This window comes from Emydura macquarii, unplaced genomic scaffold (assembly GCF_026122565.2).
Source record: "Emydura macquarii macquarii isolate MOO-44397 ecotype Brisbane River unplaced genomic scaffold, CSIRO-AGI_Emac_v2 contig_2863, whole genome shotgun sequence".
NCBI classification, from domain to species: domain Eukaryota; kingdom Metazoa; phylum Chordata; order Testudines; family Chelidae; genus Emydura; species Emydura macquarii.
Genome location: NW_027133000.1, coordinates 1,965,527 through 1,991,108, shown reverse-complemented (window position 1 = coordinate 1,991,108; position 25,582 = coordinate 1,965,527). Strand labels below are relative to the sequence as shown.

The following is a 25,582-nucleotide window of genomic DNA, read 5'->3' as shown; positions in this document are numbered from 1 at the left end:
TTTATTTTGTACCCATATCCTTGTACACCATATCCTTACCCAACTCTGAAATCTTCTACCTGCTACTTTGTTCTCAATGTTTTGCTTGACAAATCACTGGTTATCCAAAGACCCCTTTTCTAATTAGGATGTAAACATTTTCAAGCTCTGTTAGAATGAAAGAAGATGTTTAATAGCTTTTATTATGCATTTTATTGCAAGAACCTAGAAACAACTAGCATACTCATAATTTGAAAAAAAACTACTGTATCCTGCAGATTCATGACAAGTTCAGCACCATAGTGTATAGGTGCCATAGAACATTTGTTCAAATTAAGCCTATCCGGGAAGCAGCAATAGTCTATTCTTTTGCAAGAGAGATTAGTGTGCTAGTTCATTTTCAGTTCCCGGTGGGATAATACTATATATCGCACAGAATTCAATACAATTTATCATTGATGTCAGCATCTCCTTAAACAATATTAATGACCTAGACAAGATGGAGAATTTTGTATCTTGAATATTGAGGATTTATAAATAACACTTGTATTATGAGGAACATATTACAATATTCAGTATTGATCCCTTGTAAATCTTTCTAGAACTGGAGTACTCTTATCGTTTGCATCACAAGTAACTGCAGTGATCGCTATGTTTTTTCTTGTCCTCTGCTATCAGATTGGAAAATATGCTATGTCTCACTCATTTGGAGGAGTGTGCTAGTCCTGTCATGAAGGAATAACTTCAACTTTTTTTATCCACACCATCTTTTCAGGCTAACTGTTTTGGTACCCCCAGTGTACCAATACCACTGAACCTGAGGGAATTCTCTTCCCCAGCCACGTGAATTTATTTCATTGGTGCATTTTGGTGGTAAATTCTAAAGTGGAGCTGGTAATACCATGGAAGAGGAACTGTCTCTGGGCAAGGGCAGTTATATGGAGGGGTGATAAACAGTTCCTGGGGAGAGTGGACACAGCATTCAGAACAAATCTCTTAGTCTAAGCATTAAGCATATGAGAATCAAAGGGTTAAGAAAAGAATAATCTAGCTGCAAATAATATATAGGGATGAGCCACGAGCTAGGGTAATTAGCTGACCCTCCAGATGCTGCTACACACCAGTCTTCTGGCATTATCTTTTGGTTCTCCTCTCCCTCCCTCCTCCCAATATAATTACCCTTGCCCAAACATAGTCCCCCTACTATACACCTCCTTCATCCCAGCAGGTTTGCCTTACATCTGTTGTTTGCATTCCCCACACTAGCTGATCTGGTATTTACCTTACCTCCTCCTCTCTCCCTCCCCCCCCCCCCCCTTCACTGATGCTTGTGATACACTCCAAAAAGTTCTGAGTACTAGTGCTGTGGTGACTGAAAAAAACACCACCTTTTGTGCTGCTGCTAGATGGGAAAAATAAACAAGCTGAGGAATTCTGGTGACATCAACGAAACTACAACTAGGAAGCAGCAAATAAACATAGCTGAACAATATGAAAAAATATATTTTGTTTTGCTTATTTAAACTTTGCCTAAAGTTGAGAAAGAGCTTTGCAAGCTCTTCCAAACCTAAACTTTGCAAGTCTGGAGAAGTGTGGGGAGCAATTGCCCCCTCATCCTGCAGCAAATAATGCCCCCTCACAAAAAATTCATCAATAAATTAGGAGGACTAGCTCAATTAGAGTACCAGTGTAACAAGAGGAAATCAAATAATCAGTATCCATAATTTACATACACTTATTAGCAAAATTTAAAAAAAGGAAATGTTGTGTACAGTATCTTGTTCTACTTTGCAGCTTTTCAAGGATTTTACGCATAGCATTTGAGGTATTGCAGGGTTTGCAATATATGAACAAACATGGAATGGTCCACCGAGCACTCTCCCCTCGCAATATCCTCATGGATCAAGAGGTAAGGTTAATGGAATATCCTCTTAAGCAGTCAAAGTCAGTGCCATGTTGCACCTTTTGAGGCCTGGCCAGTGAGAAATGACTTTCATCATTCTGGATGAAATATTTTCTATAATTAAGACACTATTTTGACTGTAAAAGCAAGTGTACTCAAAATGTATGGAACTTCAGATGGGTTTACAGTTTAGTCCCTTTTCCACATCTCGCAGCCCATGCTTTTTACCCTTTGTCGTTTTTTTAAGGAAGTTGTAATATTATGACTTTTGTTTTTGTATTGGCATTCCTCTAATAGACCTTCTTGACTACTGCTGTAGGATAATTTTACCCTCAAGAATAATTGTAGGTAATATTTTGTATATCTCATCTCTCTCTCACACACAGTGGAACGAAGCTTAGTATTTGTTTTTAAAATGGTAGTATATTTATTTGTTTGATAATCTTAGTGGATCAGTAAAATCCCAAATTCTGATCATTCTCTCCCATCTGTCACGGATTTTTTAGTTTGCAGAAGATGCCATGTACAAAAAGCAACAAAAACTTAATGGATGTAGTTAGAGTAGTCACTTCAGTGCATTGAAACTAAGTCGCTAAGTGTGCTTTTTTTAATGTTTTTAAACTCTTAAAGGAGCCACGTAGTATTGAGACTACCAGTATCTCTCATATTAAATCCTGCCTTTACAATGAAGTGGGAAAGAGAACAAGCAGAAACAATGTTTCAATCTGTTTTCTTACATGTCATTTATTCAAAGCATTTCAATTTGATGGAAACTGAGTTCATAGAAAATGAAATCCCCGAGGAACAAAAGTACTCAGGATTTTAAGATGATATTAAAGACTTAAAATAGATGACAGGAGATAGAGAGCTGGAGAGATCAGTTTACTTTTAAAGGATTGATATTTTTTCCTCCTTTAAATTGCTTAAAAACCCTAGCATGTTGTAGTCTTCACCCAGACACCAAACCCAAGATGACTAAATTTTGGTGCAACTTGATAGGTGACCATGGTAAGATGAGAGTTTGTATGTCAGATTTTGGTCCACAGTTATTTATTTATAACTAAATAACCTGGGAAAACTTGGCTTTATATTTGGGAATATTAACATAACCTTTTCTGAAGCAGCACAGATGTCCACTCAAACTTCAGAATGAAAGCAACTGAGGTAATATGCAGCAAATGTTGTTCATCATTATGGAGGGGGGGAAGAGTGTGAAAAGGAACAAGTTAGTGCTGGAGAGGAGGTTGGTAATGAATGTTGGGTATAGAATTGATGGGAAGAGAGGAAGGAGATAGATTGAATAAATGAAGGGATAAATGAAATGAGGGAGAAGAGAAGAAAGAATGTACTCGGAGATTTTTGAACCTGAGTTCAGGTAGTTGGAAAAAATTGCAAGCATTGCTTACAACTGCACAGAAAGTAGGGAAACTTGGCTTAATATTCTCTGAATGTGGTGTTCATTCTGTTTCCCAATACACTGCCCACACAAGTAAGTGCTCTCATTTATTTTCCAGTAGAGCTTTGTCTTCATAGGAATCAGGACCTGAGAAGCTGGGTTTTTTATTTTTAAAAAACATTTGGGAGAAATAGAAAATTTCAATTTCCAGCTCTTTCTGACACTTCTCAGATCATTAGCACAATTTAAAAGAATGTATATATTTTTAATTCTTTCTATGGCCTAGGTAATTTGTGGAATTTGATTGCTAATATAATTTTTTCTTTTACAGGAACATATTAAATTGGCTAAGTTTGGACTATACCACATGACAGCTCATGGTGTTGATGTTGATTTTCCTATTGGGTAAGATAAATACGTGCAATATAGGCATGTTAGGCATTGTATAAATTAGTATAGGATAGTAAATTGTTGGGAGCACCTACTGAAATGTATGAAAGCTTGCAAGGAAAGATTAAACATTGGGTAAAGGGAAATATGACCATAAACTGTCACTCTGTGTGGTTTATACTTTTGGGTAAATGAATAAATAATGATTAGTTTTGAAGAAGATATTTTTGAGTCACTTTAACCACCTGGGTCATCATTGGTTCCTGGAGTGTAAGATGATAAACGTGGTTGGGCCTGTCGCATTAACATGGTTGGAAACCAGGGAGCTGCAGCCCCGAGATCCAGTCTAGGAGTGGTTTGACTACAGGTAGGAATGTAAAAATTCCTTTAATTAACAAGCTGTTTAAACGTTCTAAAATGTTCTCCTCACTGCCCAGCAGTTTGAATGTGTCAAGTTTGCATATGAGTTCCAGCTCTGCAGTTTCTCGCTGAAGTCTGTTTTTGAAGTTTTTTGTAGAAGTATGGCAACTTTCAAGTCAGCTACAGAGTGTCCTGGGAGATTGAAGTGCTCTCCGACTGGTTTATGGATGTTACCATTTTTTATGTCTGATTTGTCATACAAATGTGGATTATTTTGTTGGAAAAAAATGGGTGTTAAACACATAATTGACAGTAGTCTTTTCCCAAAGGTAAACACTACTTCTGTAATAAACAGAGTTTTTAATTTTTAATATTTGATCTTTGTGAATTTTACATATATTATAAATCATACAAAGTATGCAAAAAATGCAAAAAAGCCATCCAGCAAAGAACCCGTTTTTGAAATATAATAAATACAGTCTGTGATGTGCCATAAAAATAATTCAGACATGATTGATATTTAATATCTGTGTATCCGGAAAACTAACTTTAAAATATTATAAATATGAATATAATGAAAACCCACATTACTCATCTTATGATAGTAAACTGTTTAAAGTTGTATGGGAACAGTCAATAAGAAATAGAGATGGAAGACATAGACATCTAGTTAAGGTTTAAAAGAAAATAGTGATTTGAAGTGTTAAACCCAAGTTTAAAATGTCTTCTCAGTTCTACTCTTGTGAGCATTTGGTGTGCTATACTTTGGAAATATAGAAACAAAGCATCTTTTCTCACATATGGGCACATCAATGCATGAAACATTATCCAGGAAAAATAAAGTGATCAAGTAACAGAAGCATGAAAGAAAAAAATGTGAAACAAAATAAATTTGCAGATGATCAAAACACAATTTTAAGCAAGTTAAAAGTAACTTAAATCTTAAAATGTAAGGACACTTTTAAGAAATTAAGGTTTTATTTAAGATGACCCAAGTGGCTTACGGTTAAGGCACTTGACTAAATGGTGGTGAAATTACTTGAGATTTGCCTTGCTATCATAATTACACTAAAATGCTAAAGTTAAAAAATGTATTGTTAATTGTCATTTTTTGTTAACCCTGTGTTTGGAAAAAATGATGCAACAGTGGGTGAAAAGAAAAAAATCCTTAATTTTAGCTACCTGCATTGTTTCTATTACAATTAGAGACCCAATCAGAGTAGGGCCCCATACTTCTAGTTGCCGTACAAACACAGAGAACATCTCAGCCTGAAGACACTTTGATTTGAAAAGACAAGACAAATGAATGGCAGAGAAAGGGATATAAAGATGTCATGTTAGTTTTGCAAAAATTAAATTGTAATGCCTAATTTTGTTTTTCATAGAATCATAGATAAGGTTAAGATTTTGTCATAGTTATTTTGTCATAGTAAAAGTCATGGACAATATACAAAAATTCATGGAAGTTCGTGACCTGTCCGTGACTTTTACTAAAAATAATAGGGCCACAACTGGGAGTACAGAGGCCTGCCATCTGCTCCAGGATCCACGGTCCTCCCCACGGTGCTTTGGGGCTCCAGGGTGGTTCTTCTGTGACTGGGAGCTGCAGCTGGGAGCACCTGCGGCAGCTGAGAGCTCCCGGGACCTCTGCTGTCAGCCACTGCTGGTGATGGGGTCCCCGGAGTTCAGAGCTGCCGTGTGCAGCAGAGGGAGCCTGGGGCTCTGTCTCCCCACTGCTGGTGGCTCGGAGCTGAGGGGGCTAGGGCCCACATTGGCTCGGGGCTCTGGGGTCCCCCCGTGGTGGATTGGGTGCACCTGGGTTCTTCCGCCACTCACAGTGGCTGATGGCTGCAGGGTCCCCCTGAGGCAGCTACTGGCTATGGTGTCCCCCTGTGGCAGCTGAGAGCTCCAAGGACCCTTGCCCTCAGCTGCAATGGGAGGTGGAAGGACCCAGAGCACAGAGCTGCTGTGGGCGGCGGAGGGACCCCAGAGCTCAGAGGTTCCCTGGCTGCCCATGTTTCAGGGCTTCAGGGTCTCCCCATGGTGGCTCAGGTCTGCAGGGTCCCCAAGCTGCCTGCAGCAGGTGGGAGCTTGCGGGGTGGCTTGCAGCGCCTGAGAGCTCCGGGGACCCCCGCCATCTGCTGTCGCTGGAGCTCAGAGCCACATCTGTGGGTAATGCATACAGAACCAGCTTTAAATATAAAAATGTAAGAGGAGTTGTTAAGGCCATTGTTATTTTTTATTTGATTTATTTTCCATCTCTTGCTAAATTAACTTACAAGTTGTTTGATGCCTATGAGGTAAATATTGGGAATGATATAATTGTGGACAATATAAAAAAATCAACAATGAAAAATACATACAGAAAAAGAACTTGTAATATTAGGTTAAATGCAAGTATATAGTAAAGCTTAATGAAAACTTTGTGTTGTGTAGGACACTTTTTAAAAATATTGCTACCATTCATTCCTGCTCATACAAAACACTTGTTTAAAGAAAAAAATGGATTTTTCATATAGTAGGTATTCCAGTAGCTCAGACTGAGCTACTATGCTTTAGCTATATATTCTAAGTTGTTCACTTTTAGTGAGTTTGCTTTTAACTGGTATTTTTTTAGAACAGGAACATATTTTGACTAGTGTAGTTGGCAGATGTCTTCTCATGTACAAATTCTTACCTCTTGTTGCATCCTTATAGGTACCCATCATACCTGGCACCTGAAGTTATTGCACAGGGATTTGTCAAACCTAGTGATCACACTCAGTGTGAGAAGCTGCTGCCCTCTGGCCCTAAATCGGATGTGTGGTCCCTTGGAATTATATTATTTGAGCTTTGTGTGGTACGTTACTGAATTATTCTTGGGTGTTTAATTCTTTGACAGGGAAGAATTTTGTGTAAATGTGTTTTCACTTTGTACCTTTGTCAACTCAAGAAAAGCTCCCTTGCAAATAGTGGTTAAATTAGCAGCAATGACTATTCAATTGATACTAACTAGTGCAAAAAATAGACCCAGAATGTTCACTACTAGAGCATAACACTGGGAAAACTCATCCTGTCCCCAAAGAATTGAGTTCCTATATGCTGTCCTGGATTTATATAGAAGATGTTGCCTGTTGGCTGTGTGACTTCAGATAAATTCCAGCAACTTAGTTTTCACTAAGTGTACATGATAAATTGGACTTCTGTATTACAAAGAACATAATCTACTGTTATTCAGACAGTAAAAATGTTTGTCTCTAATCTTAACACATTAAGCAGAATTTAAATGATCTAAATTGGCAGTGGTATCCAGTGGTTAGAACAAGGCACTAGAAATCAGGAATCTTGGCTTCTGTTTCCTGCTCTGCTAGACTTGCTGTGTATCCTCGTACAAGTTACTTAATCTCTTTGAATTGCTTCCTTATCTGTAAATTGGGAATAACATTGGTTAAAAGCCACAATATCAGAGCAAACTATGACTTTTGTCACTACATTGAAGACTAAATCTTAATTAAAGTTCACATGATTTTAAAGATCACACAATAACTCCATGATAATGTGATTTTAAAAAAAAAATCCTACTTTTGTTCATGTTAAAGAAAAAAATCTGGTATACTCAGAGAGTTCATTAGAAGTACCTCCCTGAATTTACTTCCAATTTTAAAAAACAATAACAGCCCCCAAAAGATGGACAAACAAACCAAAATAACCCTTAAGGTCATTACAGTGGAATGTTAGCTTTGTTATAGTTAAGGTTGAGCATTGCTTACTGTTTAACAGAAAACTTTTCTAAGAGCTCTAAAATCTACTTGCCGACTCTGATTGTGTTTATATATACTTAAAGTTGCACAGTGCATGCACTTGTGACAGACTGACATTTAAGTTTTGTCATAATTTGCTATTCCACTTAGGGTAGAAAACTGTTCCAGAGCTTGGATATAGCTGAAAAACTAAAACTTCTTCTTACATTAGGTGAGTGATATAAATGCAACTACAGGATATGATGCTCATCTTCCTAACTTCCCAAATAAATCTATAATTAGGGCTACATTGGCAAGTAAGTTCATGATGCCCAGGCCTAAGACAAATTAATTTTGGAGGTGCAGTTTTGGAAAGGGCAAGGACATTTAGCAGCTTCACTTGTGTAGAGGAGCAGCAGCAATTGTGTGCCAGATTTCTACAGCAAAGGAGCATTTGTTTATAGTGTGTTGAATGAGTGTTGAATGGTGGTGTACGGGAGCAGTTACTGAGAGGAGCTAGTTCTGATGGTTATTTATGTGTAAACAAGTCAAGAACACAGTCTCTGTCCCAAAGATGTTAATATGCAAGACACTAAACAGATAAAGGGTTGAAAGAAGGATAATTGTTCAGGCAGTGACAAGGATGTGTCTTGCTAGTTCCAGGTTCTTTTTGTTACAGTCCCTTTTATTTTTTTGTAGACAGTGCTGTAAACATGAAATTGTAGGTGTGATTTGAATGAGATGAGGCTAGTAGAAAGAAATGCCATTCAGGCTTCTTTAAAAAGAAAGACCTGCAACAAAGGGGAGCGCTGGGACAGATTGACCTTGGAATTATCAAATGTGAGGGAAAAGATGCAGATCCACAAATTGAGGCCTAGAAATGCATGTTAAATTGGTCTAAAAATGTCTGCAACACCTGTAAAGTTAACTATTGTTAACACAAATATCCTTTTTCTTCAGCAAATTGTTTTCTTTCTAAATCTCTCACTGTTTTGAATAGTTACTTGATTATAAAATAAAATCCATGGAAAGCTGTCAGTTTCACGGTACCTGCACCTGTATTCTTCCTGTCCATGGTCCACTCCAGGAGTGCCTAGTCAGGTCTCTAGCTGTTACCTGTCTTTAGGTTGGGGTTTTAAGACAGCCCAGGACCCTGCCTTACACTGATACCCCTTATGAACAGCATATTGCAGTTACAAGTTACCACACAGTCTTTCTAAGTAAGCACCTTTATTCTTAAGGTAAAAGTATTATGAAGAAAGCATAATAAAAACAAAGATTTGAACACACTAAATATACCAGGCATCACCTATTAGTCTTATAGGGCTCCATGAGGCCAAAGCCTGTGCAGTCCTTCCTTGAGGATTCGGGTCCCTATTGGACAGCAGGTCCCGTCTGTTTGCAGGATCAGAAAAAGGGCCCTGAGTCAGTTTAAACGCAGCCTTTTTATGCGAAAAGCCTGTTGTCACCCCCTCCACCCACAGGGGGTGGCACCTCTCTAGAAGTGTTTACAGCCTAAGTGATTCACCTTAATCACCCTCCCGCACACACACTGTTTGATTTCCAGAGCAGTTGTGGTAAACCCTCCTATAGTGATCCATAAACTTAATATGATATGGTTTCCAAAGATATTGCATGGGGTAACAGTATCTGTCACAAGCATTTTTTGAATCCTTGGATAGTGTGGAACATGTTGGTGTTAGGATTCATCACATGTTAATGGGCATTAATGTGCAGGCCAATAATCATTTTCTACAACATAAGATTAAAACATTCCTATTTTTAAAGGAAAAAAAACAGAAATTCTCAAACTCTCAGATGCTATAGTAATGAGTCACCCTAAAGCCAATCAGTCAAATAAATGCTTTAAGAAATTGGGGGGAGAGGAGGAAACCTTTGTGTCTTTTTAAACAGTACCACTTTCTCTTTATAACTTTTTTTCGTCTTATTGTTCTGTTTTGTAGGCTGTGTGGATGACATTGTAACCGTATTAGCTGAAGAACATGGCTGTCTGGACATTATTAAGGTTTGTGAGCTAGTCTACTTGTCAGTGTTTTCTTAACTGAAAATATTTGTTTTGTATGTTTTTACAGGATTCATTCTTTTTTCTTCTTTGCTGAAGTGAATTGCGTTAAAAAGATTTGTAACTTATTAGATTACTTTGATTTTCATAGTATTTTTTACTATAGTGATATTCTAGATCTAATATGCTGAAGTGCACAGGGCCATCAGCACTCAGAAGACTCTATTCTTTCCCAAAAATCCAAATAAAATATAGACCCAGTCTTCAAGTGATGCAGATTTTTTAAATCTATTTTTGGTGTTTAAATGAATGATGAGTTAATCCGGGACTCTCTAATAAGTTTATTGGTATATAATTACACAGCTGAGTCCAGAGTTTCAAAAGCAACTATTGATTTTGGTTGTCTCAGTTTTTAGGTGGCCAGGCTGAGAAACTAGAAAGGGGTGGTCTGATTTTTTCCACGGGGAGTGCCCCACATTTTAGGGTTTCTCAAATTGGACACCCAAAATCACCACTCAGTTTTGAAAATCGTGGCTTTAATATATAAATTCTGACTTTAAGAACATTTTGTCCAAATCAAAAACTACACTCATGATGGAGTAGCCGTAACATTTTAGTCCCTGATCCAGCTAAACCCGTAAGTATATATGTAGTCCCATTGACTTCTGTAAAACTACTTGTGTGCTTAAAATTACCCATAGATTATATGGCTTGTTGGATCAGGCTTGTAGTAAACAATCTTTGACAATGTTTTTCACCTTTTATGTTCCAGGAGCTTCCTGAAAATGCCATAGCTCTACTGAAGAAATGTCTTACATTCCATCCTTCTAAGAGGTAAATATTCAATCCAGATTTACAGTAAATTGAATAATAATTCTTCTGGGCCTAAAGCAGTTAACTAGGTAAAGCTGAACTGCATTCAGTGTTAATATTGACATGAATTACATAAAAGTGAATCCATGTGTGGTAATCCATATAATAATGCATCAATTTATACTAATTTCCATCATCACTTGAAATTTCTTTTAGAGGTGTTGCGAAAATATTTTATGAGTAAAGAGTGAAAGCATGCTGTTAGATTAATTAGAATTATCACAGCTATTGCTGTTATTTTTCTAAACAAGATTGTGTTTTCACAGCCCATGACTAAATAGAACAGTATCAAAAATGACCATCCAAAAGAGCTGTTTACTATATATAATTGATATTTTTTTAAATTCCAGGAAAAAAATAGTTGGAACAATTACACTGTAGAATGAAGCACTATGGTTAATTAATCAGAACTGAGAATAATCAACACTGTTGGTTGGGGCAACAGGGGAGCAAAGCTATGGAAATATGCACGTTTATAATGCTTGATGTCTAAAAAGGATAGAGATTGAATAATTTACTTCTGAATGCCCAGATTCAGTCACTTTTAAGTTGACATCTTTTTTTAATTTCCTCTTGCAAAGTTTGAAGTGTTTATTGTAGTTTACCATAGCCAGCATGATCAGTGTTGCTTCAAAACACATTCTTGCACGCTGTTGTTTCTAATATGCAGTGTTGTAACCTTGTCAGTGCCAGGATGTTAGAGAGACAAGGTGAGTGGTCTTTTATTGGACCAATTTCTGTTGGTGAGAGAGAGACAAACTTTCAGATGACCTGAAGAAGAGCTCTGTGTAAGCTTGAAAGCTTGTCTCTCTCACCAACAGAAGTTGGTCCAATAAAATATATTACCTCACCCACATTGTTTCTAATTGGTATTGGCATGAGTGACCTTTTTTAAAAACACTTAAGTACAACAAAGGTGAAAAAAGTCTCATTTGTGATTAAAAGAATACTAGATTATCTCATTGCTTTACCTTTGTTAATTAGTTTATATGTTCAGTAAAGACAGAAGAACCTTATTTGAGTTGAGAATAACGATTGGTCGTAAATAGGCTGTACAGTGTAGAATATACAGAATTATTATAAATAAAACTTCTCACAGTGAACTAATTGCCATATGAAGCTTTGCATTTGATTTGATTAACAAGAACACATCTTTGATGATATGAGTCAGTGATCTTACCACTTTTGATTTTTTTATATTAGCATGATTTTTTTTTTAAAAGGGCTTTAAATTTTTTCATACCATTCTTTTTACACTTTTTAAAATGTTTATTCAAGACCAACTCCGGACCAGTTACTGTGCAATAGTGTGTTTGATGAAGTGGCCTCTGTAAACCCACCCTTCCAGAAACCTGCCAGTCTGTTCTCTACCTCTCTGAGATGTGCTAATTTAACTCTTCCAGAGGACATCACTCAGCTGTGTAAAGGTAAAAGCAGATTGCAGGGATGGGGTATGGCAGAGAGAAATGGGAAATAAAATAAATGTTGCCTGTAGAGGACCGAACATGAAGGAATTGATTTTCTTTTTTTCTATTTACAAATTGCTAAAGTAGTAATACTACATTTTTGTAGCAAGATCTTTTTGTTTTTTAATAGTTAGTGGTAGTATTAAGGGCTTATGTGTTTGGGGGGGCTTATATGTTTGAGGATGGAGGGAGGGTATCTCATTTGTGTTCTTCTTTCACTTTGTGCATCATTCTCTGAAATAACCACCCCATTCATGGTGCGTGTTCCTCAGTGTGAGTTTTTTCATGACCTTTGCAGTATAGTTCTGAAGTTTAGGTGCTGATTTTTTCCCCCATATTACTGTGTGGTCATTTGCAGTCAAGGTGCTCCTTAGACCTATCATGTGAGGGTCAGCCGTATCCTCATTATTAAAGTTTCCACAGGGTATTGGAAGTATTGAAAATTATAGGCTGTTGACAATCTGTGTGGGAAAGGCTGCATTTTAGAGAATAAATGAAGTATAAAAGTCTATGCTAAGTACACAGTATGTTCAAAAGAGACAGCATTTTCTTCTACCCTTGTGTGAAATCCCCACTTGAGGGGATGGGCTGTCATTACTCTTTCCAATAAGTGCCGAGGTTTCTTATTATTTTGGAAATTCTTGTTTATTAATATTGTGACGCTAAAGTTACGGTTGTTAAAATTAAAGCTGAAGCCATTACCAACGTGTGTGCTGCATGTGACATTTTGGTAAATTGTGGCTTTTAAATGTGAATCACTGGTTCAAAGTTTGCTGTTTACTGTTATCTCTTTGTATTATGAAGAAGTATATTTTGAATTGTGGGTAAAATAAGCAAAAAAACAAACAAACCACTTTCACTCAGTGTATTTATCTGACTTGCCCAGTTTTCTGGCACCAAATTGAACTGCAGACATTCTTTCACTTTTTTTCCCACAATGCAAGACAACCCTATAGTTTGTCCAGCTGCCTTTGTCTTTCAATGAGCCTTGCTTTAGGATATTGCAAAGTGAAGATCACTTTTCTTCTAACTCTGCAGTAGGATATATGACCTTTCAAACCTAATAATCTGTTTCTAACTAAAATGTGTTTAGAATGATAGTGAAAAACATGAGTTGCTTAAAAACCTGTAATTAATTTTTATTTGGTCTCTGTTGATAGATGAAGACTGTGATTACCTAGCAGAAAGATCGATTGAAGAGGTGTATTATCTCTGGTGTTTGGCTGGAGGAGACTTAGAGAAAGAACTTGTCAACAAGGAAATCATTCAGTCAAAGCCACCCATCTGCACACTCCCCAAGTAAGGAAAGGAAAACACTTTTGGGGATGGAAAAATGAGAAAAGGGGTGGACAGAGAAAAATAATGTTTCTGTAAGACCGCGTCCTGTCCAGCCTGGGCGTTGAGGCCCTTCCTCGGTCCAAGGCTATAAGGAAGGCCACTGCACCTTCCAACAAGGGGAATGTTAGTGCCTCGCACGAGCCTTAGTCCTGGCCCTCTGGCAGGGCGGACTGCCAAGTAATCTAGCGCCCCCGCCCTTAGGCAGGATGGATGAGCCAGCAGTCTAGCGTCCCAGTGTTGGTAGCGGGAGGGGGAGAGCACGTTTTCCCGGGGTGGCTAGGGAAGGGGGACGCAGGCCCATCTGTCTCCACTGCATTCCAGTCCAGGGCCCTAGCAGTGGCAAAGGCGTTTGCACTGAGTCGGTGGGGCTCCCGCCGCAACATGCCGACGGGGCTTGCCCCTGTCTCAGCCACTGGTTATGGCTGTCCCTGGGCCACTTCCTCCCCATATCCCCAGGCACCTGTATCTGCCAGATCCTCGGGGTCACTGGGGTACATGGCCCGTGGCAGGCTCACCAGTCCCTCTTCGTCCACCGGCAGCAAGGCAGGGAGCTCCTCGGCGGAGGGCAGCTCCTCTAGGTTGCAGAGTTCCTGGGGTGCATCAGGCAGCTCCTCCAGGTCAGGGCCGGCCTACAAGGATATCCCCCCACCAGCCCTCAGGCTCGGGGGGCCCGGTCCAGTCACTGGGGCCCAGAGGCCCGGTCCAGTCCTTGGGGCCTGGTGGCTCAGACCAGTCTCTGGGGCCCGGAAGCCCAATCCAGTCTGTAGGGCCTGGTCGCTTGGGCCGTTCCCGGCGCCTTTGCTCCAGGAGGCTCTCGCTCAGGACAGCGGCCCGGCTGCGGTCAGGCCTACATGGCAGCTGGCAGGACAGCATGTCTGTCTCCGGCGGCAGTCTGCTTCTCACTGAGCTGTTGGGCCTGTCTTTTATACCTCCTGCCCCGGCGGAAGCTCTGCCCCTCTGCTGCCGGATAGGCCAGAGTCCGGCTCGACTCCCTGGTTGCCGGGCTGACTGGTCTGCCAGCCCTTCCTCAGGCCCAGGCTCTGAGGAAGGCCACTTCACCTTCCTACAGTTTCCAAAAAAGGTTTGGTGTTTTTAGAAGTTCCAGCTTCTTACTTTCAGAGAGCAATTAGAAAATAACATCGTGAAACAGTAATAGCCTCAATACCTTTTCACATAAGCTACTATCATTCATTGTCATCACACTTGATTTACACCACCTACTCACACTTAGCATTGCCTCCTAAAAATCTGCAATAATGTATGCAAAATAAAAAGTTATCAACAGGCTGTAAGGTCCCATTTCTTAATCAAATGATCCACTTACAGGTTACCATAGCACTAAATTATACTATATTAATCACTACAAAAAACTGCATATTTAGTTACTACACAATATAGTAAATTAAAATACAAATACATAGACTTGCAATACCATAAAGTCAAAACATTTAATCAGAGATCAATCATGTTTTTTCATAAAATAATAATTACTGTCACAGTTCCATAAGTCCTGTACATAACTTAATGTATCCTGGAACTGTATCCTTGTTGAAATCTTTACAGTATGTTTAGGCTCTGGTCCTACAATGTGATATGAGTGGGTGGAACCCTATGCCCATGCAGATCAGATTGCAGGATCAGGTATTTAAGTAATATGTAAAATCAGCTGTGCATATCCAACAGCATATTTTTTTAAAGAGCAAAAGATGACAAAGTTAAGTTTTGGTGGGTGGCATGAGTTGGGTGAAGTTTTAGTGAATGCAAAGTGATAAATGCAAAGTAATACACAGTAGAAAAAATAATCCTAACTGTACATACAAAGTGATGAGTTCTAGATTATCTGTTACCACTGAAGGTAGATCACAGAGTCATTGTGGATAATTCTCTGAAAATATCTGCTCTGTGCAGCAGCAGTCAAAAAAAAATCTAACAGTGTTAGGAACCATTAGGAAAGGGATAGATACTAAAATAGAAAATATTATAATGCCACTATATAAATCCATGACATGCCCACATCTTGAATGCTGCATGCAGTTCTGGTCACCCCACCTCAAAAAAGATAAATTAGAATTGGAATGAGTACAGAGAAGGGCAACAAAATTGATTAGGGATATGGAACAGTTTCCATATGTGGAGCAATTAAAAAGACTTGGACTGTTGAGTTTAGAAAGATGAGTAAAGGTGGGTACAATTAGAGGTCTATAAAATAATGAATGGTATGGAGAAAGTGAATAAGGAAGGGTTATTTACCCATTCCCATAACACAAGAACTAGGGGTCACCAAATGCAATTAATAGGCAACAGGCTTAAAGCAAACAAAAGGAAGTACTTCTTAACATAATGCACAGTCAACCTCTGAAACTCGTTGCCAGGGGATGTTGTGAAGGCTGAAAATAAAACTGGGTTCAAAAAAAGAATTAGAGAAGTTCATGGAGGATATGTCAATCAATGGCTATAAACCAAGAGGGTTAGAGACATATCCCCCTGCTTTGGGTATCCCTAAACCTCCAACTGCCAGAAGCTGGGACTGGATGGCAGGCGATAGATCACCCAAAATTACTCTGGTCTTTTCATTCCCTCTGAAGAATCTTGCATTGGCCACTGTCAGAAGAGAGGATGCTGGTCTAGATGGACCATTAGTATGAACTAATATGGTTGTTCTTATGAGCGCTTATATGACAGTAGGTAACTGACTTGGGTTTCTGTCTATTAATTTCTAGAGTTTCGTGTGTGTGTGTGTGTGTGTGTGTGTGTGTGTGTGTGTGTGTGTGTGTGTGTGTGTGTGTGTGTGTGTGTGTTTAAGCAGTAGAATTCTTGTGATGAAAATCATTTTGTGTGTATTAGCTGGCCTTCACTAAAACTTCCATCTTTTCTCTTTTAGTCACTTTTTTTCATTTAAATGATTTCTATATTACTTATTTTGGTTGTAATCTCTCTATAAAAAAAATTTCTGCCTCTGAGTTTAATTATTCCCATTAGTATCTATACTGAAGGTGAAATATTTCTTCATTCAATGGACAGATCCTAATTTCATTTCATTAATGAGAATCAAAATGAGAATCTGATATTATAGATTCATAGTTTCTAAGGCCAGAAGGGACCATCGTGATCATCTAGTCCGGTATTTCTCAAAGACCGGTCCATGGACTGGCACCAATCCCTGAGATCTCCCTGACACAGTATAGGAAGCCAGTTCTTGGTATCAAAAAGGTTGAGAAACACTGATCTAGTTTGACCACCTGTATAACACAGGAAAAAACAAACTACATGGCCAAGTGCTCCCAGGATTTAAACCCACTACTTCTGGTGCAGAAGGTGGAGCCTTATACCTGTGTCAACAGCCTGTCTAGAGCCCTGTGAACTTAGCTCAGTACAATATGTTCTAAAATATTCATTCTGGTGGATCACTTTTTTACCCGCATTTGGATGTATTCATAGTTCTGAAGAACTATTGCCCTACTATAGCCATACAGATAAACATCTTAGGAGATCCCCCTGCAGTTACCATCTTTCCAACCAAGGAGGAAGTGGAAGGGTTCCTGTCAGGTCTGTTATTGTTGGTCCTTGGCTTTTGAATGACAGAGGCATTTATTTCCCCCTAGCTCCACAATGTAAGAAGCTGGTATATTTCCCACCTGCCCCCGTTTATCCTGGTCTATGCCAGGTTGAGGAACAAAAAGGAATGTTAATTAGGTTCCATTCTGCTTTGAAGGAGTTGTAAATGGCACCCCTTGAGAAATAGGATTTTTTCATTCACAATATTTAAATATTACTAGCTCTTTGCACACTTCTTCCAAAGGCAGTTCAACATAGTCAGGAGTATGGTACAGTATAATTCTAGGAGTTAGTGTTTCATTTTTGTTGTTAAATATCTGATTGATGTAGAATTTAGCTTTGTTTCTGTTTTTCGTGTATGGAATAGGGATGTAAAATATTTAACGGTTAACCGATAAGTATTAGTCTTACCGTTTAGACTAATACTTAATTGGTTAACAGGCAACTGGTGCAGAGGTTAACCGGCGGCATAGACTCTCTTTCTCCATGGTGATGGTGGGGCACCGTGCTGTTGCTGCTGCCTGGGGAGGCCATGGTGCAGGTGCGGAGGGCCCCGCTGCAGAACACAAGGGACCCCGTCTAAGAGTCTGAGACGGGTCCCCTCTGGAGCTGGGCCAGGCGCGCAGGTTCCTGCTCCCACATCCGCTGCCCCAGACCTGCCGGAATGTGGGGGGCATGTGGCAGCGCAGGCTCTCAGTCCTCTGCAGAGCTGGGCTGGGGGCACTGGGGGGGCTGAGGGAATGGGGTGGAGTGTGTGGGGAGACATACAATTATATTGGTTAACTGTTTAATTGATATAATTTTAATAGTTTAAACGGTTATCTTTGTAACCAATATTTAACATCCCTAGTATGATATTAGTATGTCCTTAACATAACCAGGAATTGGGGTTCTGTCTTTTTCTTTGAAGCTTTTTGTTTGAAGATGGCGAGAGCTTTGGGCAAGGACGAGATAGAAGTTCCCTCCTAGATGACACAACTGTGATACTGTCGCTGTGCCAACTCAGAAATGTAAGCAAAATGCATTCCCAGCTGCTTAGAGAGACAAGATGGGTAAGGTAATATCTTTATTGGACCAGCTTCTGTTGGTGAGAGAGACAAACTTTCGAGCTTACACAGTGTTTTTCTTGAGGACTGGGAAACGTACTCAGAGTGTCACAGCTAAATACATTTTTCTGTTTTACTAAATACATTTAGCTTTGATGTTCTGTGTACATTTCCAAGACCTGAAGAAGAGCTCTATGTAAGCTCGGAAGCTTGTCTCTCATCAACAGAAGTTAGTCCAATAAAAGATATCACCTCACTCCCTTGTGTCTCTAATGTCTTGAGACTAACACAGCTACAATACTTCATGCATTCCTAGCTGCTTGTAACTGAATTGCAGAAACAATTTATCTTTTAAGGAATGTACAAGTGCTGCTGTTCTTTCAAAACATCCCTCCTGGACACTTGCCTGCTCTGGATCCAGGAGAAAACTCCTTGGGCCAAGTTAATTAGATTCTAAATTACATATAAAGTAAAAAGGAACCATTTTGTCTGTGAGAACTTACAGAATTGGGTGTTTTTGTTTTGTTTTTGCTATTGAGTTCAACATCAGCTATATTTTTACAGGGTAATTGTAACATCCAATGGTGACTAAGTTAATAGTAAAGAATAAGTGTTATCTATATTTGCTTCAGGTGATGCATCTTTCAGAAGTTCCATTTCTGTCCAAAGATGGCCCTTATATTCAAATCTAAGGTCAGCTGACTTTACTAAGTGACACACTTGCTATGGTTGCCAAGTTTCCCAAGGTTTAACTTTAGTCTTTGGAAGTTTGAAACTGGTATCTGCAACTCTTAGGCAACTGGTTTTAAGAGACCACCTCAAAGATTCCCTCAAAGTTACTGAATATAGTTATGTTTCACTTCCATTAGAAAACCACATTGATTAAACAATAGTTAACCAAATTATTGTGAGTGTCTTTTGAGAGGTTGCAGATTTTACCATATTTCCTACTGAAATATTTTTTCTCATCGTCAGTTTACATGTTCATTCACATGCAGGTTTTTATTTTAGAATTTTATGTTAATGCTGCACAGTTAGTGTTTTGTATTTAAAGCAATAAATGGTATTCAGTATTAGTTTGGGGGAAGATGCCATACAAAAATTAAATTGGTGTTACAAATGGATAGCACAGAATTTTGGTCCATTTTGGCTTGAATCCCTTTAATTTGTAGAGTGTTAAAGGAAATGAAGCATGAGGTACCCGAGACTGTGCATTCAACATAAAAACATGCTGATGATGCAACAAAACTGTGCTATTTTACATTAATACATGAAAACTGACCAAATAAATGTTTTATTACAAAATGCAGCAGCTACAAAGAGGTGAGTTTATGGCCTATAAAATCAAATATCTGTGCCTGAAGGTACAAATGCAGCAGTGGATAAATATACACAGAACTTTCAATTTTGAGAGAATACTGGCCCAAATCTTGCTGATCTTTTAGCCAAACTTGCAGTGTTAGTTGAAAGATTTATCTTTATCTTTTGGAATCGTCCAAATACTATTCATGGAACAGAGCACTGTGATTGTAATCAAAAAAGGATCAGTGCTGAACTGTTCTGTCAGTCCCCAGAAGAGATGGCACTGTACCTTCAAGTTACAGATTGAACTACATAACAGAACATTGTAGGAAAGATGGTATTAAACTTTAATCACATTGCACTGAAGATATCTGTAAACTTTAGGTTTTAAGTCCAGTCTATGACCTTTCCTGAGAATGTTTCTATTACTACTGGCTGTCTCTCGGATGTCATTACTAACAGTGATTTAGTTAACATGTTTTATTAAAAAAGCAGTAGCAAATTCTGGTTTTGGTTTATAGTTACGTGAATCAAAAGTCCTTGTAGAAAAAGAAAACAACCATTTAACACTGTTAACCTATTAATATGTGGGGATGTTTTGTGAATAAAGGTAGGATTAATTTTCAGAGTTGCTCAAAGTTTAAGCAGGATAGCTTCCATTGATTTTTCAGAGTCATATTATTAAATCTTTGCATACTACTTATCATTTAAGGGTGGACATTCCTTCTCCTTTACCAGATCTAAATTAATATTTAGGCAAAGTATTAGTACAAACAGTTAGAAGTGATTAGTTGTAAGTTGTTTTTCATATTCCTGTAACTGTATCCATTAAGATACTGAAGCATTTTGGTGTTAAATTCATTTCTTAATCTTAATTTCAGAGACTGAAAGATGTTGGTGGGGAAGCATTTAATCCATTGCTTGAGGATGAGTAAGTATATGTAATAGCATTAATTACTTTTGATTGATGATTTGTATTATAGTGGCACATTGCACAACTGGACCAAGGTTTTCAAAAAGAGAAATATGGTGTTAGCCTCCTATATACTGTTTAGATTCCGGAAGTCAATAAGAACTGCTATCTGCTCAGCACTTTAGAAAATAGGTCCGCATATTTAGGTGCCTCAATGTGAACTGAGAAGCCTAACTTCAGTTACCTGAAAGTTAGTTAGTTGAAAATCTGGATTTTGGTATTTACTGTATAGCACTGAGTGTACTGTAGCTGCTCAGTAGATAATAACTTCCCCTTTCAAAATTGTTTTCTAACTTAAAACCATTTTCCAGTATACGTTTTTTATATCTAATTGCATTTACTGTTACTTAGCCATTCTTCAATGCTATTTTCTTCACTCTATTCCAGACAGTCAAATTTACCCCACTCAAACAGTAATAATGAACTATCTGCAGCTGCCAATCTTCCTCTTATCATCCGAGAGAGGGACACAGAGTACCAACTAAACAGAATTGTTCTATTTGACAGGCTACTGAAGGTATGGATTCTTAACAAAATTGCAATAGCCTCAATTATCCAATTGAGTGGATTCATTGATTCAGTTCTTTAATTAGAGATTTCTAAAGAACTAAGCAATTGGAAATGGAAGCAGAGAAGTAAGAGAGTAGGGAGAGAGGAAAATAGAAGAGAGCTAGATACAGAAGTTGAATCCAAAAGAAGAGGGAAAACAGGAGTCGGAGAAACTGCAAAAAGAGGCGATTCTAGAAAACCTTACAGTAAGAAAGGACCTAAAATATAAGTAGTAATAAAATCTGAGCAATTGCTATTAACATGGTTGCATACTAGAGAGGACACAGAAGCATCCTGTATATTTTCTAACAGCAGTGGGCAGTGCACCCAGCTACAAAATTAAATGTGAGTGGTGTAGCATCAGATAGGCCGGTAACATTATTCCATTGCACATTCTGGACTCTAACACTGGTCTTGCACAGACAAAGAGCACTAATTTGTCCTGTGATATCACTATAGTGAGGAGAGAGGTTTTGAATTCTTATGGCATGGTATTTTGAATTTTCTCAGCAAAATGATGTATATGGTTTTTGTTTGGCACGTGTATGTATATAAATATATACATAAGTACTCATAAGATAAGTCATGGATTCATTCAGTTTTTTTTACACACTGTAATAAATATTGCACTAACTCTGAGACATTTTTTAAGAAGTCTGGTGTATATACTATGAAAAGGAATACTTAATGCAGAAGAAATTAGAAACTTTCCAGATATTATTTATACTTAAACCTTTCAAATGTTTAAAAAATGATAGGCACTTTCTTTCCTGTAAATGGGTATTGGACTGGATTATCTGAAGCAATAAAGGTAGATGCTTAATCCTTGTCTTTTAGTGAGGAATGCACCTCTTTTACATTGTAAAATTTACATACATTAATTGATAGTGTAAACAGATTTACTGTATTAGTCTTCAGAGAAGTTCTTCCTAAAAGAAGGATCTTGTTTATTTGAAGAAAGTGGTGTAGTTTTTGTTTTTGTTTTTGCAGGCTTATCCATACAAAAAAAATCAAGTCTGGAAAGAAGCCAGAGTTGACATTCCTCCACTTATGAGAGGTTTAACCTGGGCTGCCCTTCTTGGGGTTGAGGTAAGAGAAAGGAGGATTCACACTAATTACAGATACTAGGAAGGGATGAAGATTGGATAGGTTTATTTTTATACTATTTGAAATAATGAAATGAGAATAATATTTGAAACCATGTAAATAAATACACTATCGGGGCAATTTTTGCTTCACTTCATGCTTTCCGTTCTATAAAGCGAAGGAATGTTGAACTTCTGTTTTTTTTTATTTTTGAGTTCTCCAAAAAAAGGTAAGTGCCTAGGCACCCATGGCAATATTTAAAAAGGTCACTGCTATTTATAAACAATCTATTGTTGTTATAACTCCAACAGATCCACTTAGCATTTCCCTCCCACAATCAACAATGGTTAAAGAAAAATACAGACTCAGAGAAGAAAAGTTTCCTTTCCTTTCCATCCTCCATGACATTCTGGAGTGCAATTGTCCTGCAACCTGGGGTTTGCTGTGAACCTGGGGTTCACAATGCTTTGCTGCTGGAGCCTCCAAATTGGACTTCTCACAAATAGCCAAACGGCATGCAGGTCACACCCTGAGTGTCTCTGTATAGCCACAGCCCTTGTCCATCAGCTGTGATCCCAGCATCTTGTCCTCAAAGACTAGCCACACTCTGGCTTCCAGTAGCATTGGTTATTACTTGCAGGGTGATCCCAGTGCACTCCCAGTCCTGGATTTTCCTCCCCAAAACATGTTTTGCACTGTTCAGCCCTCTCTTGGACAGTCTAGCTATATTAGATCCATTGCTCTTCTAAGGGGATCAACGTACAACAGTCTGCTAACTTATATGGAGTTACCCAAACAATTCACAATATTGGGTTAATTTTAATTAAAGAATAAATCAAGTTTATTTAACTAAAGAGGGAGGTTTCAAGTGAGTACAATGAATGAGGCATTAAACTCAGAAATGGTTATGAGAAAAATAAAGATACAAGTCTTTCTAAACTTAACAACTAGACTGGTTTAAAGTGAAGTTCTTACCATGGACTTCCAGGAACCTTGCTGACCAAACTCTTCAGTCAGGATCTGCTCACAGAGTCCAATGACTGTTTTCCTGTCGTCTTAGATGAAAAGAGAGAGATGGGTAGGTAGAGAGAACTTGGGATATTTTTAACCTCACTTTGATAATTCAGTCTGCCTTTGAAATGCATTTTCCAGAGAGTGACCTCTAGATAAAGTTCTTCCCAGCTGAGAGCAGGAAGACATGGAGCCTGGTGGGGAAGAGGTATTTTTGCTGCTGTTTGCTAAGATGCATATTTGTTTGTTCCTGCTTCCTTTCCTAAGAATGGGCACTTGATAGGTGATGGCCCATCACCTTTGATGATACCTGGCTGGGGCATCAATTTGTCCTTTGTCTTTTGAGAAACAAATTCATCCATTTCCCAGACTTGTTTGGTAAACAAAGTAAACGCATGATTTCAGCTTGTTACTAACTTTACGTATATTGGTGATACACACATTATTGATCAGCAAGTTACTAGTTTTCAAATGATTCCTTACAAGGCATATTTTGTACAAAGATTATTACAATAGTGTGTAGGGCACAAATGCAGAGGTGAATTCCGTCACATCCACCACCAACCACCTTCATAATTTCCCTCTTCTTCCAAAGTTGGGCTGAATGGATGTGCTGTTTGCAACTGGAGTAGTTTGGCATGGAGAAAGAGGTAGACTTCCAGGTTTTGTGCCATTAGAGTCAAAACCAGTTGGTAGCCAATGCAATGTGGTCATGGCAGAATGTAAGAGAAAGGATGATCCAGTGAGTAGGGTGCTAACCTGGGACTCAAGAGACCCATGTTTTATTACCTGCTCTACCACGGATTTCCTGTGTGATCTTGAAAGTCATGTAGTCTCTCTCTGTCTCAGTTCCTCATCTGTAACATGAGGATAGTGGTATTTTCTTACCTCACAGGTGTGTTGTGAGGATAAATACACTGAAGATTGTGGGGTATTCAAGCATTCCGGGAACGGGAACCAGTGGGTAGCTGAATTCTGCATCAGGTTCTCCATGAAGAGGATGCCTGGAGGCCACCTTAAATGGTTGAGATGCACCCCAGTTTCCAATTAAAAGAGATAATAGCCCAAATAATGGATATAATTTTAATCTCCCAAACCAAACACTGGATCCAGAGTGTGAACATTTATATGAATTGAGCCAATAATCACCTAGGATTAAACATATATCTTAAATACAAGAGTCCTGATATATCTCATGTCAATGTCATAGAAAGTAGGAGCAAATGGTCTGAAATATATAAAAGGCAGAAGATAATCATGTTAACAAAGTCCTACAGTTAGGATTTATTGTGTTCTGAAGTATTGAATATGTTAATTTGTTAATTGTTAATAAAATATTATAGAACATAGATATGTAGGTGTGGAAGGGACCTTGAGAGATCATCTAGTCTCACCTTCCCATGCTGAGGCAGGACCAAGTATGTCTAGACCATTCCTGACAGGTGTTTGTCTAACCTGTTCTTTAAAAAATCTCCAATAATGGAGATTCCACAGCCTTCTTTGGAAGCCTATTCTATTACTTAACTATCCTTCTAGTTAATTAAGTTTTTCCCTAATGTCTAACCTAAATGTCCCTTGCTGCACAGTAAGCCAATTAATTCTTGTCCTACCTTCAATGGCCATGGAAAATAATTGATCACCATCCTTTTTATAATAGCCCTTAAAATACTAGAAGACTGTTATCATGTCCCTTCTCAGTCATCTTTTCTCAGACTTAAAAATGCCGTTTGGTTTATTTTTAAACTCTTCCTCGGAGGTCATGTTTTTCTAGCTACTGCAGCTGGCAAAAGCCATCCATTACAAATTATGTAGTGTGTGTTTGTGTTCAATGATATATATATATAAGTACATATATTGTAAGAACTTTCTGTTTATTTAAAATATTCTTTTTATACTTTAGGGTGCAATTCAAGCAAAGTATGATGCCATTGATAAGGACACTCCAATTCCTACAGATAGACAGGTAAGATTCCTTTAAGTTCATGTACTGTACTTCCAGTTAAAATAATGCAAAAGGTTTTTTTGCCCATTAACTGTAAGTCATCTGTTTTATTGCAGCTGATGCTGTTGATTGTTATTTAATGTTAGTTTTGGCCCCAGTTTTGTAATATGTTTGTTATTGGAGGGCCACCAAAAACCAAGAATAACAACATAAAATGTAACAAATGCGTAATGTGTTTGAGTCAAAAAACAATATTTTGAAGTGACAACAAAGGTAAATAAGTCATAAACAACCTAACAAACAGATTATAAAAAAAAAAAGTTCTTTCCCCCTCAGTACTTATTATGCACCTTGGATGTAGATGTTACAAAACACACAGCATCCCCAAATCCCATCAGCTTCAACAGAAGTTGGAAGGCATGCAGTACTTCGCGGAGATGGATTCCTGGACAATTAGGTTCTCCAAAAAGTACTGTCAAATGATAAACTAGCCCAAGAAATTGTTTTAATCAAATTGGGCCTTTTATTATAATAAATAACAAAGTGATATTAGGATCCTGAAAGATACAATTTGAGAGTTGAGCCAGAAATTAGGACAAGTAAAAATGCACTTTTTATTTTTGAGAAGGGGCTGTATTTCAAAACAAGTCTCTTGTATTTTTAATCTGTGT

The 25,582-nt window shown here is 38.2% G+C and overlaps 1 protein-coding gene across 5 annotated transcripts in view; it reads left to right on the top strand.

Annotated features, from left to right (window-relative positions):
- Positions 1 to 25,582, top strand: part of TBCK (TBC1 domain containing kinase) — a 194,228-nt gene that overhangs the window by 51,707 nt on the left and 116,939 nt on the right. For all 5 annotated transcript variants that reach the window (XM_067568243.1, XM_067568242.1, XM_067568245.1 and 2 more), the window contains exons 5-17: positions 1,774 to 1,888; positions 3,610 to 3,683; positions 6,726 to 6,867; positions 7,919 to 7,979; positions 9,712 to 9,773; positions 10,543 to 10,604; positions 11,922 to 12,070; positions 13,270 to 13,408; positions 17,913 to 18,012; positions 20,232 to 20,281; positions 20,711 to 20,840; positions 21,863 to 21,961; positions 24,870 to 24,932. In XM_067568243.1, the coding sequence (XP_067424344.1) occupies positions 1,774 to 1,888; positions 3,610 to 3,683; positions 6,726 to 6,867; positions 7,919 to 7,979; positions 9,712 to 9,773; positions 10,543 to 10,604; positions 11,922 to 12,070; positions 13,270 to 13,408; positions 17,913 to 18,012; positions 20,232 to 20,281; positions 20,711 to 20,840; positions 21,863 to 21,961; positions 24,870 to 24,932 (1,246 nt within the window). The remainder of the gene's footprint in view (positions 1 to 1,773; positions 1,889 to 3,609; positions 3,684 to 6,725; positions 6,868 to 7,918; positions 7,980 to 9,711; positions 9,774 to 10,542; positions 10,605 to 11,921; positions 12,071 to 13,269; positions 13,409 to 17,912; positions 18,013 to 20,231; positions 20,282 to 20,710; positions 20,841 to 21,862; positions 21,962 to 24,869; positions 24,933 to 25,582) is intronic.